Source organism: Marmota monax, unplaced genomic scaffold, assembly GCF_021218885.2.
Source record: "Marmota monax isolate L192 unplaced genomic scaffold, Marmota_monax_Labrador192_F-V1.1 WCK01_AAM20220418_F8-fsc00100, whole genome shotgun sequence".
Classification (NCBI taxonomy): Eukaryota; Metazoa; Chordata; class Mammalia; order Rodentia; family Sciuridae; genus Marmota; species Marmota monax.
In genome coordinates, this window is record NW_026693872.1 from 6,376,734 (window position 1) to 6,389,267 (window position 12,534).

The 12,534-nt window shown below is 43.7% G+C and overlaps 1 protein-coding gene across 4 annotated transcripts in view; it reads left to right on the forward strand.

The window, feature by feature from the left end:
* Positions 1–12,534, forward strand: part of Abcc5 (ATP binding cassette subfamily C member 5) — a 77,703-nt gene that overhangs the window by 37,700 nt on the left and 27,469 nt on the right. For all 4 annotated transcript variants that reach the window (XM_046462536.2, XM_046462537.2, XM_046462538.2 and 1 more), the window contains exons 11-16: positions 2,838–3,194; positions 5,775–5,846; positions 8,181–8,305; positions 8,425–8,497; positions 9,948–10,151; positions 10,588–10,731. In XM_046462536.2, the coding sequence (XP_046318492.1) occupies positions 2,838–3,194; positions 5,775–5,846; positions 8,181–8,305; positions 8,425–8,497; positions 9,948–10,151; positions 10,588–10,731 (975 nt within the window). The remainder of the gene's footprint in view (positions 1–2,837; positions 3,195–5,774; positions 5,847–8,180; positions 8,306–8,424; positions 8,498–9,947; positions 10,152–10,587; positions 10,732–12,534) is intronic.

Here is a 12,534-nt window from a genome sequence, read left to right on the forward strand (position 1 = left end):
ATGGATTTGGTTGGATTTTGGATGAAGAAACAGAGTGTATAATATAGTCTTGTTCTCCCCTTGTTTTGGGGGGGTTCACTTCTCTTCACTTATTAGTGAGGACTTGGATTAGCAGGTGGCATTTCATCTCATAGTTCCTTCCTCTGTCCAGGAAGCATCAGAGTTAATAATAGCAAAATCACCCACAGCTCTCTTTTATGTCCTGTGAGACTTCAGTCCAATTCTATCCTCTGCCTCTTGGCAGGGTTTTTCCTTTCTTAAGGTAGATGCGTGGCCCAAGATAATGAGTATTTATTGCTTAATCCTTCCCCAACTCTAAGCTGTTTCTTTCTTATTATCTTCATGTGCTTATTAATTAGAATTATGTTCACTTCATTAGGGATTGGGGGGGGAGGAGCTGTTTTTTAGGTGTAATTCACTAGAGGAAATCTGCTTCAATCCTGGGAGACCACCTAAGGCAGTCTTTTTTTTTTTTAATTTTTAAAAAATTTTTTAGTTGTAGATGGACACAGTGCCTGTATTTTGTTTATTTTTATTTATATGTGGTGCTGAGGATCGAATCCAGTACCTCACACATGCTAGGCAAGCGCTCTATCACTGAGCCACCATCCCAGTCCTGAGGCAGTCTTTTGAAATGAGACTGTTCCTGGGATTATATCTCTCCCGTCATCTTCTAGGAAATGGATATGAGAATAACCAGGATGGGACTTGCCTGTTTGGTTTATTTTCTGCATATTGAAATTCAGTGATGGTGCTGCAGAAGTGCTTTCACCCTCTGCCTTCTTTTTTTTTTTTTTTAATAATTTTTTTAGTTGTAGATGGTCACAATTTATTTGTTCATATTTATGTGATGCTGAGGATCAAACCCAGTGCCTCACACATGCGAGGCAAGCGCTCTACCACTGAGCCACAACCCCAGCCTTCACCCTCTGCCTTCTTATTTTGCATTGTCACCTTTCTCTTTTTAAACGGACTTAGGGATCTGATGGGTAAGCAAGTGTGGTATTTGCTCTATTTGATCTGCCTTGGAAGTGCATCCTGCACAAGAGCTCATTGCTTCCTGTTGAGTAGTGTGGATAAAGGATAGACAAAGGGATAAAATTTCTAGGAGAAATAACTTGTCGAAGGGCAGTTATTTGCTTGTCACTACTGTAGCGTGGTTACGTTTTATAAATAAAAATACAGGATGCCCAATTAAATACTGCATGGGATATACTTATACTGAAAATTCTTTATTATTTATCTGGAATCCAAATTTAACCGGGTGTCTTGTATTTTATCTGGTGTCTTGCATTTTATTTGTAACCCCTCTTCTGCTCAACTGATACATTCTGGTTTTTGTCTTTTGGGGAATGAAAGTAGTGTTTTGATGATCAGTGTTTCATGGAAAAGTTGAGGTTTACAGATTGTGCACCTCTAAGATTCTGTTGTCATCCTGGCAAGTGCAAATCCAAGTAGATATAAATTCCAGAGTTGTAAGACCCCCATCTGCCTCACCCTGTCAGGGTAGGGCGACCTGAACTGAAATCCTCCTGGGGCAGGGCAGGGCTAATAATAAGGAAAAGTAGACGAAGAACTGTGCACATGATTAGGCACCAACATATTTCTTAGTAGTTCATTAAGGCCTAAACTCTCTTCATCCTCTTAATAACTCCAGGGGAGAGAATGATGGAAATTCTGTCAGCCTGTGGTTTTACTCAATGACGGTGATCAAAATATTTGTTATTTTTAGCTCAATTTCTCAGGAAGGCTCTGAACAAATGAAACCAAACAGCTGTTTTCAGAAAGCAGGGACTAAACCCAAGATTGATCAAGAGTGAATATTATCTAGGAAATTTAGAATTGTGATACTTCTAGGAAGACTGGGGATTAAAAATGAGTAAGAGGTGGTGATGTAAGGGGGGAGGAGAGCAAGCTTAGAAGTTTAGGACCCAAGAGAATGAGAAAGGGAATATGTATTACATGTAATAGCACAAATTCTTAATTATTGGATTCCAAGTGCGGTGGCATTCTATAGAAATGACAGATTTAAGAAGATGGTCAGAAGAGGACTCAAGTCTTATGGGAAGGTCCCAGGCTGTGGTTTACTGTGGTGGTGTTTCTGGTTAATTTCAGAGACTCTTCCTACTTCAAGCATCCCATTTTCCTTCCCTTTAATTTAACTGAGGGTGTCTCTGGAAGCGGACTGGAGGAAAGGGGTCTTGTTCTCCTTCCAAGGGGTCTTTCTAGGGGAGATACCCTTTGCTCACATGTAGGCCTGTCTTTTGTTTTGTTGAATTCTCCCAAGTTCTAAGGCAGGGCTTAGAAGACATGAGGATTTCTTGACCAGAAGGAATACTCTGCGGGAGACAGAACCTTAGACCCTCTATTCAGTTCATCCTCTCCCAACAGGTGTCAGGATGCAGGTGAGGGAGGTAGGCAGGCTTTGTGATCTGCAGGAGTGTTCTGGAGGGAAAACAAGATGGTGAGGGTCTATATAGGGGATCAGAGTGCCTTTAGGGTGTCCTACCTGCTCCTGAGTTAGAACAAGGGGCTGCATAGCAGTTCATTGTCCTTTGGCCCATATTAGGCCGGCAGAAAAGAATGAGTAGCTTAGCTTAGTGTAGAGGGTTGGGTCAATGGACAAGGTCCCTGTACCTTCTGTGGTTGTCCCCATGCTCTTGAGACCCCCTTGGCGGGCCTGAGGCGAGGCTACACTAATGAGCTGCCTTTTGCCCTTCAGCTTCCTTCTACTGTATAGCCTGATGTGTTTTGCTACGTGAGTGTGCGCCCTAGGCTTGTCTCCCTGGTCTTGATCCAGTGTCTCATCTTTGCACCTCTCTCACAACTCCTATCAGAGTTTGTTTCTAATGGAAGAGGTTCACATGATAAAGAACAAACCAGCCAGTCCTCACATCAAGATAGAGATGAAAAATGCCACCTTGGCATGGGACTCCTCCCACTCCAGTATCCAGAACTCGCCCAAGCTGACCCCCAAAATGAAAAAAGACAAGAGGGCTGCCAAGGGCAAGAAAGAGAAGGTGAGGCAGCTGCAGCGCACTGAGCATCAGGCGGTGCTGGCAGAGCAGAAAGGCCACCTCCTCCTGGACAGTGAAGAGCGACCCAGTCCTGAAGAGGAAGAAGGCAAGCACATCCACCTGGGGAACCTCCGCCTGCAGAGGACGCTGTACAGCATCGACCTGGAAATTGAAGAGGTGAGCTGTCCGCCTGTACTCCCACCCACTTCGCCCCCACACCCTGTCTGGCATGCCACCTCTTCTGATCTGGGAAGAAAAGGCAGGTGCAGTTCCTTTTAGCAAGGTACTCTGTGGCTATAGATTTTGAACCAAAAAGCAGATTGGACCAGCTGTAATTTCAAAGGGAATATTTAAGCATTTAACAACAGAGTTAATAACAACTGATCTCATGAGATGCTCATTTTATAAACAAGGAAATGAAGCATTCAAGTGGATTTTCCAAGATTTTGCCCTGAATCAGTTTCTGGCTATCGTTGCTGTATGTGAGCTGCAGTAATTATTTCTGGTGTTATAACTTCGTATGGGCTCCCTGTTCCCAGTAGGCTGTGCATTGCACAAGATCTGGCACAGGGTAGGTATTCTTGGTGCTTTTACCAATGGTTATATTGTAATCATTTATTTTAAAGGAAGTGAAGCATCATTTTGGTATATGATGTCACAGTGCAGGTGGTACAGATCAGGCAGAAGTCTCAGAGAGGGGCTAGTGTAGGTTCAAAGCTTTTAAGATACAGACTGATTAGGAACCAGCACCATGTTTAAAGGGCCATAACATTCTGAGGACACAGTCATATGGATATTCATTTCTTCAACAGCCATTTTTTGAGTGCCACCTATATGCCAGGCAATGTTATAGGGCTGGGAATATAGCAGCAAAAACCCAGACAAAAATCCCTGCTCTCCTAGAGCATACATTCCAGTGGCACAGACAAACAATAAACAAGTCTAATATATCCTGTGTCAGATTGTGATAAGGGCTGTGAAAAATGAGGTGGAGAGTGCTGGGGCAGGGACAGTTGGGATTGCAGTTTTAGTGGGTTGCCGGAGAGAAGGTTTCTTTTATTTTTTTATTTTTAAAATTAATTTAATTGATGTATTATAATTACATGTAATAGTGGGATTCATTGTGACATATTTATACATGCACATATCATAATTTGATCAATTTCGTCCCCCATTTTTACCCCCTTTCTTTCCCTCTTCCCTTCCCTCAAGTCCCCTTCCTCTGCTCTACTGGTGGGAAAGCCTCATTTAAGAAGTAGACTTTTTTTGAGGGGTGGGGGTACTGGGGATTGAACCCCACTGAACTACATCCCAACCTTTTTTATATTTATTTTAAGACACAATCTTGGTAAGTTGCTGAGGGTCTTACTAAGTTGCTTAAGTTGGCCTCAAACTTGTGATCCTCCTCCCTCAGCCTCCTGAGTCTGTGGGATTACAAAACAGGGAGGGGAAGGGACAGTGCCACTTGCCAGATGTCTTCTCTGCACCAGGCACTTGCTTCTTTGTTGCTGTCATACTTAGTCACCAGAAAATTTGCGTTTTTCTCTGTGTAAACCTACCTCGCCTGAGCAGAGCTTGAACTGTGACTTGATCTCTCATTACCACCAGGCAGTGATCTTTCAGACTTACAGACCATGTCAAACTGTTGTTTGCTCAACATGCTTTTATTACGTCCCAGACACTTGGTTTTATAGAGTAACTCCTTTCCTCGGGTGCTCAGAGTCCAGTGAGGGAGGCAGACACAGTGTTGGTTTAGGTAACAAGGGTCACATGATGAGCAGGTGCTGGTGGTTTTGGGATTCTAGTCCACCCTGCCCCTCCAGAGTCTGTGCTCCTTCCATACCACCCAATCTTCCTTCCTTCCTTGGGCCGTCTATCCTTGAAAACTTGTAAAGTCATCTGTCTGTCCTTGACAACTTTCAGCACTACCTATTGGGAATTCATTAGCTTATCTGAGGATATAGTCAGCCCTCTGTATTCATGCATTCCAACAGGCTGCAGATAAAAAGTATTTATTTGGTGGAAAAAAATCCATCTATATTGAACACGTGGACTTTTTTCCTTGTCCATTATTCCCTAAACAAAACAGTATTACAACTATTTGCCTATATTAGGTATTCTGTGTTATCTAGAGATGGTATAAAGCATACTAGAGGATGTGTGGAGGTTATATGCAAATACTGTGCTTTTTCAAACATCCATAGATTTTGGTATCCTCAGGAGTCCTTGAACCAGTCCTCATGGATCCTGAGTTAATCGCAGGCTTGGGTTTCCACTTTTATTTGAAATTGATGATGTAAATATTCCTCAGATTTTTGGAAATATCTTTCAGAAAAACATATGCAACAATGCACCTACTTTCCATTGACAATGTAAACCCTAGAGAAAAATCATAATTTACAAGAGCCCTACCTTCTCTTCTAAAAAATAAGAAAAACAAACAAAAAACATAGGTTACCAATAAAGTTGGAAAGAAGCTAGGATTTTCTAAAAATGGAATACCATGATATATGTGGAATGTTTAGTCTTTTCAAAGGGCTTTTATCTCTGTTACCTCAGTGTATCCCCACACAATCCCTGTGAAGTAGGCTGCTAATGAGTGAGAAAACAGGTACACAATGTGTTAACTCATAAGGATGACAGCTACTGTGTTGATGAATTAAAGTTAATGCATTTTTCCTTAAAGAAGTTGCATGCCTTAGGATGAGTGGTTGGTGGTTTCTTAATGATCTTCCTCTTTCTGTGTGCTTTGTCCAGGGTAAATTGGTTGGAATCTGTGGCAGTGTGGGAAGTGGAAAAACGTCTCTCATTTCGGCCATTTTAGGACAGGTAAGATTTCTGTTATTGCCCTTGACATGTTCTGTTTCTTTCTTAGGACTCTACTTAGCAAACATCTCAGGAAAAATGAGTTCATTTGCTGAAGAGTCAGGAGAGGTGGAAACAAAGGAACCTTGGTCTGTGTCCTACCCTTCTCTTCCTCCCAACAGCCTATGTCTGGAAGGGCACAGTTGACACCTGATGAGTGACTAATCTGTGCCCTAGCTGGCATCATTTTTTCTCCGTGCCTTCTTTTATTCAGCATGTATTTATTGAATGCCGTAGGTACGTCAGATAGCATGTTGCGAAGCGGGAAGGAGAGGAGCAAATGCCCACTGTAGCAAAGAGTCAACCTGGGCTCCAGAGCCGGGGTGGCACATGCCTGAACTCCCAACTATTCAGGGGCTGAGGCAGGAGGATCAAAGTTCGAGACCTGATTGGGCAACTTAAGTGAGACCATGTGTCAAAATAGAAGAAAAAGAGCTGGGGGTGTAGCTCAATGGTAGAGCACCCCTGGGTTCTGTCCTTGATACTATAAAAAACAAAGCAATACAAAAAAACTGGGCTGCCAGGATTTGATTGAGAATCATGGCAGCACTCAGTGTTCAACCTAACCACCAAAGGAGTTGTTCCCTCAAGGAGTTCATGTCCAGTGGGAGGATAGGCCAGCCAGCTAGATACACAAGCACATCACAAGGCCATGAGTGAAGAGTACACAAGATGCCCAATGGACAGCTGTCAGCACTGAGAGAGGGGAACAAAAGGACAAGGACCCTCTGCTGAGACAAATTGTCTTTAGTGTTTTTAAACCTAATAATGAAAAGAATCCAAGGTGCCTGTGTGCTTTTAAACTTGAATTCATCTACAGGTTGAGGTGGGAATGAACACAGGACCATTCCTAGCTTTTGATAACGAGGTCTTCTGAATCGCACATTCTTATTGAGGACATGAGACAAATGGGAGTGGGGGAGGGTGTTTCTGTGGCCTCCAGGTTAGAAACTATTTCCTTGTCTGTTTGGTATCAGCTGTCACAGTTGGTGACCTGTGGCTCTTCTGGAGGGCAGTGTTGCCCAAGGCAGTCCAAGGAGGCTATATTCTGCTTTAGGACACTCTCCAGTCCTTGGGCCCAGCTGGAGGTCTTTGTAAAAAGCTTCCCAGATGATTTCTGAAAATCAGCCAGATTTGAGTGCCAATGGTAAGGGACAGAGATGGGGGCACTGAAGCGAGTAGGAAAAGCTCCATTTCTAAGTTCTGCTCAACAGTCTAACAGTGCAGTGTTTGATGCACTTTTGGGGTGGACTGGACAGTGTTAGGTCGAAACTCAGGTGGGCTTGGCTCCTGGATCAAGTCCTGGAGGCCCTCTCCCTGCAGGGAGGCTGACGATGTTGGTCGGCCCTACTTCTTTCAGGTTTAACTCTTCATTGACATTACTGCTGTGTGGGTGTCTGTGTAGCTGCAGCCAGGAGAAGTGGGTTCCTAAACACTTTGTCATGCACATCCCGAGTGTTTGCCTGTCTCTGGGTGGTTAGGTGTTATGGTCTGTGGCATACACCTGTGTATGTACACTGCGAGTGTGTGTTTGAGGTGTTTGAGAGGACAAGCTTAATGTGCAAGTACTACCTGTCTGGTTAATGAAACTTTACTTCAAAGCTATAGCATCTCTAACCCAAGACAGATGTCTACTGTAGGTCTCAAAAGGAGCCATGATAAAATTGGTAAATCAATTCATACCAGGCATCGTGACTGAAAACATTTCAGAGCATATGGCTCATTGTGCAGTCCCTTCACATTGGAGGGGAAGGTCCGTCGTCCTTACGTGGGTGCTGTAAAATACGAGCTGATGTCTAACCTGGAATTTTTCCCCCTTTGGTCCTCATTTTACAGAAGCAGCAGATCTAGCCAATGTTCTGGATGAATTCTGTAGATGAGTTGGTTTGCCCTCCCCTTGAGGCAGACACTGGCTATAAATCCTTATAGCATCCCCTCCAGGGGATGTCAAGTGCAGTCCAAGGAGTTCCTGGAGTCCCTCCTGGCTTATTAAAACATAGTTAAAACAGTTTACAGATAGGAAGAGTACAAACTAGGCCCATGGCAATAGGCTGAGTGAAGTGTTTGCTCAGTCAAATTGTGGTTATACTGGGTTCCCATCTCACGTAAGCAAGGAGAACTTCAATTTTCTTTGCTGCTGGAACTCTTTAGAACAAATGTAAGGTCTAGACTTGGGTCCAGAAAGCATCCAAGAAAGTTGCCAAAACTTTAGATTCCATTGAGGAATGTATGGGGGTCTGTTGGCTTAGGGTGATGGTTTCGAGTTATGATGCCTTTGGATGGTGTCTGTCTCCCTAGATGACACTTCTAGAGGGCAGCATTGCCATCAGTGGAACCTTCGCTTATGTGGCCCAGCAGGCCTGGATCCTCAATGCCACTCTGAGAGACAACATCCTCTTTGGGAAGGAATTTGATGAAGAAAGGCAAGGAGTGTTTGGTTTCTGTCATGCTTTCCATCTTGGCCACGTGAGATGCAAGGCAGCCCTTCAGCAGGCTCTGCTCCAACCGTGTCCCTGACACTATGTCACTTTGTGTCCTTCAGATACAACTCAGTGCTGAACAGCTGCTGCCTGAGGCCTGACCTGGCCATTCTTCCCAACAGTGACCTGACTGAGGTACAGGCTTTCTGTATGGGATGTACACATTTAGCACATTTAGTATGGGGGGCTCTCTCTTGGAGAGGTGGAGGGTCGGGCCAGAGCCCCCTCCTAGGATGCATCTTAAATGCTTGGGAGAAGAACCACAAGGGGAGTCTTGTTTTCATTGAGCCTTTCTGTTAAGAAAGCATTTATTCATTAGCAGAGGGATATTAACCCTGTTTTAAGTATCTAAGTTTTCCGTATGTCAATTTTAAACAAAGTCCTATTGTTGACTTAATGTTTTTTACTCTATTCAGATGTTTTTAAAGCCACAAGTCAAGCATGTTTATATCAAACTTCTTCCCTGGAATTATTTTGCCAACCGCCTTATTTAGTCTATAGAGTCCTCTTCCATTAGAAAGAGACCTTAGAACAAATCCATTTTTCTTTGGTTCTCTGCACTGGAGCAGTTTCCAGGCATATCTCTGGAACTAGTTTTTGCTCTTCAGTGTTAAAACTTATATCCCTGAGCTGCCCTGGAGGCCTCGGGAACTGGCATTTTTATTCAGCTTTCTTCATTTAAATCACTCAAGCCAGATGTGGCAAATGGTTTAGTTAGTTTAGAGTTCTCAACTCATGGTCTCCAGATCAGCAGCATCAGAATCACCTGGGAATTTGATAGAAATGTAAATTGTCAGCCCATACTCCAGACCTACTGAATCAGACATTGGCCATGGGGCCCAGCAGTCTGTTCTAACAAGCCCTCCAAGTAATTCTGATGCAAGTCAGGTTTGAAAACCTTTAAATTAATTGAATGTTTTTTTAAGGACAAGATTCCAAACAAGCTAATTACCGTATGACAATCGATTTCCTTGTTTGTTCATATGGTAACATTTAGAAGATACATTGTATGCCAGTGACAGGTGCAGCACCTGCTTGACACTGGGGATATAAAGGATTAAGACAACCATCTGCATCCTCACAAAGCTTATAGTTAAGGACATGACATACCCAAAGATTTAGGCACAAAATAATCTGATGAAAGAGAGTAAAGAGGTTAAATGGCTCTGATCCCAGAGTGTGGGAGGGGGTTGTTCAGTGTCAGTGGCTCTGAGAGCTGCTAGGCAGCCAAGGGCAAAGGTTCTGCTTCATATGTCCTATTTGGGTGTTAAGATTCTATTAGGGCTGTTCATTTTTAAGCAGTGGTGAAGCATGATCAACTTCGTGTTTTGGAAAGATCTTTCTGCCGTGTGGAGAACGGATTGGAGGGGTGCCCAGGGGCAGTAGCAAGGCCAAGTATAGGACTAATTGGTACCAGATGATTCTGAGCCAACTGCCCCAGTTCCTGGAAGGATCATAGTGGCAGTTTATTCAGGCAGAGAATTCAAGAGAAGGTGCCAGCTTGAGAGGACAGGTGACTGTTGTGGCCACAAAGTACTGTTTCAGACTTGACCTGAGGGCTTTGCTGTGCTTCCGGGCCCTGTAGATCGGTGAACGAGGAGCCAACCTAAGTGGTGGACAGCGCCAGAGGATCAGCCTTGCCCGGGCATTGTACAGCGACAGGAGCATCTATATCCTAGATGACCCCCTCAGTGCCTTAGATGCCCATGTGGGCAACCACATCTTCAACAGTGCTATCCGGAAGCACCTCAAGTCCAAGACGGTTCTGTTTGTTACCCACCAGTTACAGGTATGGTGTGCTTTTCTCTAGGCTGCTCGCCTTGGCTTGGGAAATTAGACATGGGATGGTGGGAGGAACCTTTTGGGGGAACCTGGAGATTCCTGGAATTAAGAATTTTCATTTCCTTAGCAAATTACCTCCAGTGCCATCATACCATTGAAGCCCATTATACCAGCATCTCAGTTGGCCATGTGAGTCAGAGATCCTTGGAGCATATTAACTTTTGCATATGGGTCAGCAAGTGAAAGGGCTGAGAGATGTGACTGAAAATAGAGTTTGGGTATAAGTGAATGGGGAAAGCAGTGTGTCCAAAACTGTCTCCAGATATCACCAGATGTCCCGTGGTTGACCTAGGTCACTTCCAGTTGAGACCTGCTGAGCTGAGGTCTGGTTATTGATCTGTATTTGCACAAACACGAGCAATCCTCCCTGCTTTTGTCTGCAGTACCTTGTTGATTGTGATGAAGTGATTTTCATGAAAGAGGGCTGCATCACGGAAAGAGGCACACATGAGGAGCTGATGAATTTAAGTGGGGATTACGCTACCATTTTTAATAACCTGTTGCTTGGAGAGACACCCCCAGTTGAGGTAAGGTTTGCGTGTGTCTCCTTTTTGTGCAGGGGAGTCATGGCTGCAGTGGGTACTTGGGAGAGCTTAGCTGAGAATCCATATCTATCTGATCCGCTGTGTGTTCCTGAGACCAGACTGCTGTGAGTTCCTTTACATACTGGATCTACTCTAGGAGAGCAGGGTGAGGAGTGGTGAGCTAGGCTTTCTGCTGCTGAGAACTTAAGAAGATGTGTGCTGTTGTGTGGTCATAGCTTAGCTTCCTAAACTCCATCAACCCTGATTGAAGCAGTGGGAAGTCCACCCCCCCCCCTTTTTTTTAACAAGGTGAATAAGTTGCCAGGGAAAGGAAATTAAATGTGTACACTGGGAAACAGTCCAATGGTGTCTTGGTTGCTGACTTCGCACCTATCACTAATACCTACTGTTTGCCAGTTATTGGATTAGGCACTTTATAAATACCATTTTCTATTTAGTCATTTTATTGGCACTATGTGGTCAGATATTATTATCTCCCACTTGAGGAGGGAATTAAAGCTCAGAAAAGTGAAGCAGCCTGCTGATCAAGGGGGTTTTGACTCAGAAGTGCTGTTTGTACCCCTCCTCCTGTGCAACCCTCAGAGGTGGTGGCTTTGCACACCCTCCCTCTGGCTCCAAATTGGATGCAATCAAGGGCATGCTCAGAAGTGGCGAAGGAGACAATGTTTTCTTCTTGCCATGTGTTGTCTGGCCTGGTGACCTCAGGTGACTTAGGCTGGACTAAAAACTGCTTTCTTGGCTACCAGGATATTCTGATGTCAGAGTGGGACAAAAGCAGAAAGTTATTGGGACCTTTTCTGGGAGTCTTAGCTCGGTGTTTGGGTTTCACCTCTTTTGACTTCAGGTACAGCACAGCTGACTCTTTCTGATTGGTTTTTTAGGCTTCTGACGTAACTCACACCTCCGGGGTTCATCAGTAACTTCCATAGAGGCCCCTGATCCAGATTTACATATCTGATCTCTGTGATTCTTAGAGTTCTCTGGACTTCTCAGGTCATTTCCTCATCACTATAGATATGGGGGGGCAAAATATGAGGGAAAGAAGCAAACATGAAAATGTCCAATGAGTAAAAGAATACTGAGTCAGTGTGTGGTGGTGGAGGGAACATCCTTTCAGCATGTCTTAACTTTTTTGAGCTTTGGTTTCTTCATCTTAAAAATCTTCCTCCTAGCCAGAAGCATATGCCTATAATCCCCAAAGCTTGGGAGGCCAAGGCAGGAGGATTGCAAATTCAAAGCCAGCCTCAGCAACTTAGTGAGACCTGTCACCAAAAGAGCTGGGGATGTAGCTCAGTAGTTCCTCCTAGAATTATTGCATTGATTAAATAATATGTAATGTTCTTCTTCTGGTAAGTGTTCAACAAATGTCAGTATCTTTTTAGACAAAGCATATATTCAGGCACTGCAGTAAATATAAAATTGGGGGCCCTAACTTGTATTTCAGATAGAGCTCTAAATTTTATATTTTTTAAGTTTTTTCACTGTCAACTTGAAGTTTAGTTTAAAAGCCTGCTGGGGACATGAGGCTGGCAATATGACATAGAGTAGAATGCAGGGAACTAACTATATTAAGGGAATTTCCTAGATAATAATATGGTAGGAACTTGGCAAAGAAGGCATTAACCCATGAAGTCCCGAGTTTTAATTCTGCAAACATAGTAATTATTTCAGAATTACCGTAAATGATATTTATTACATGATCTAAGTTTTTCAAGATGTTTCACATGTAGGACAAGGGGACAAAATGGGTTAAGTAGCTTCTGTTGTCTCAGGTTCAGTTTGATG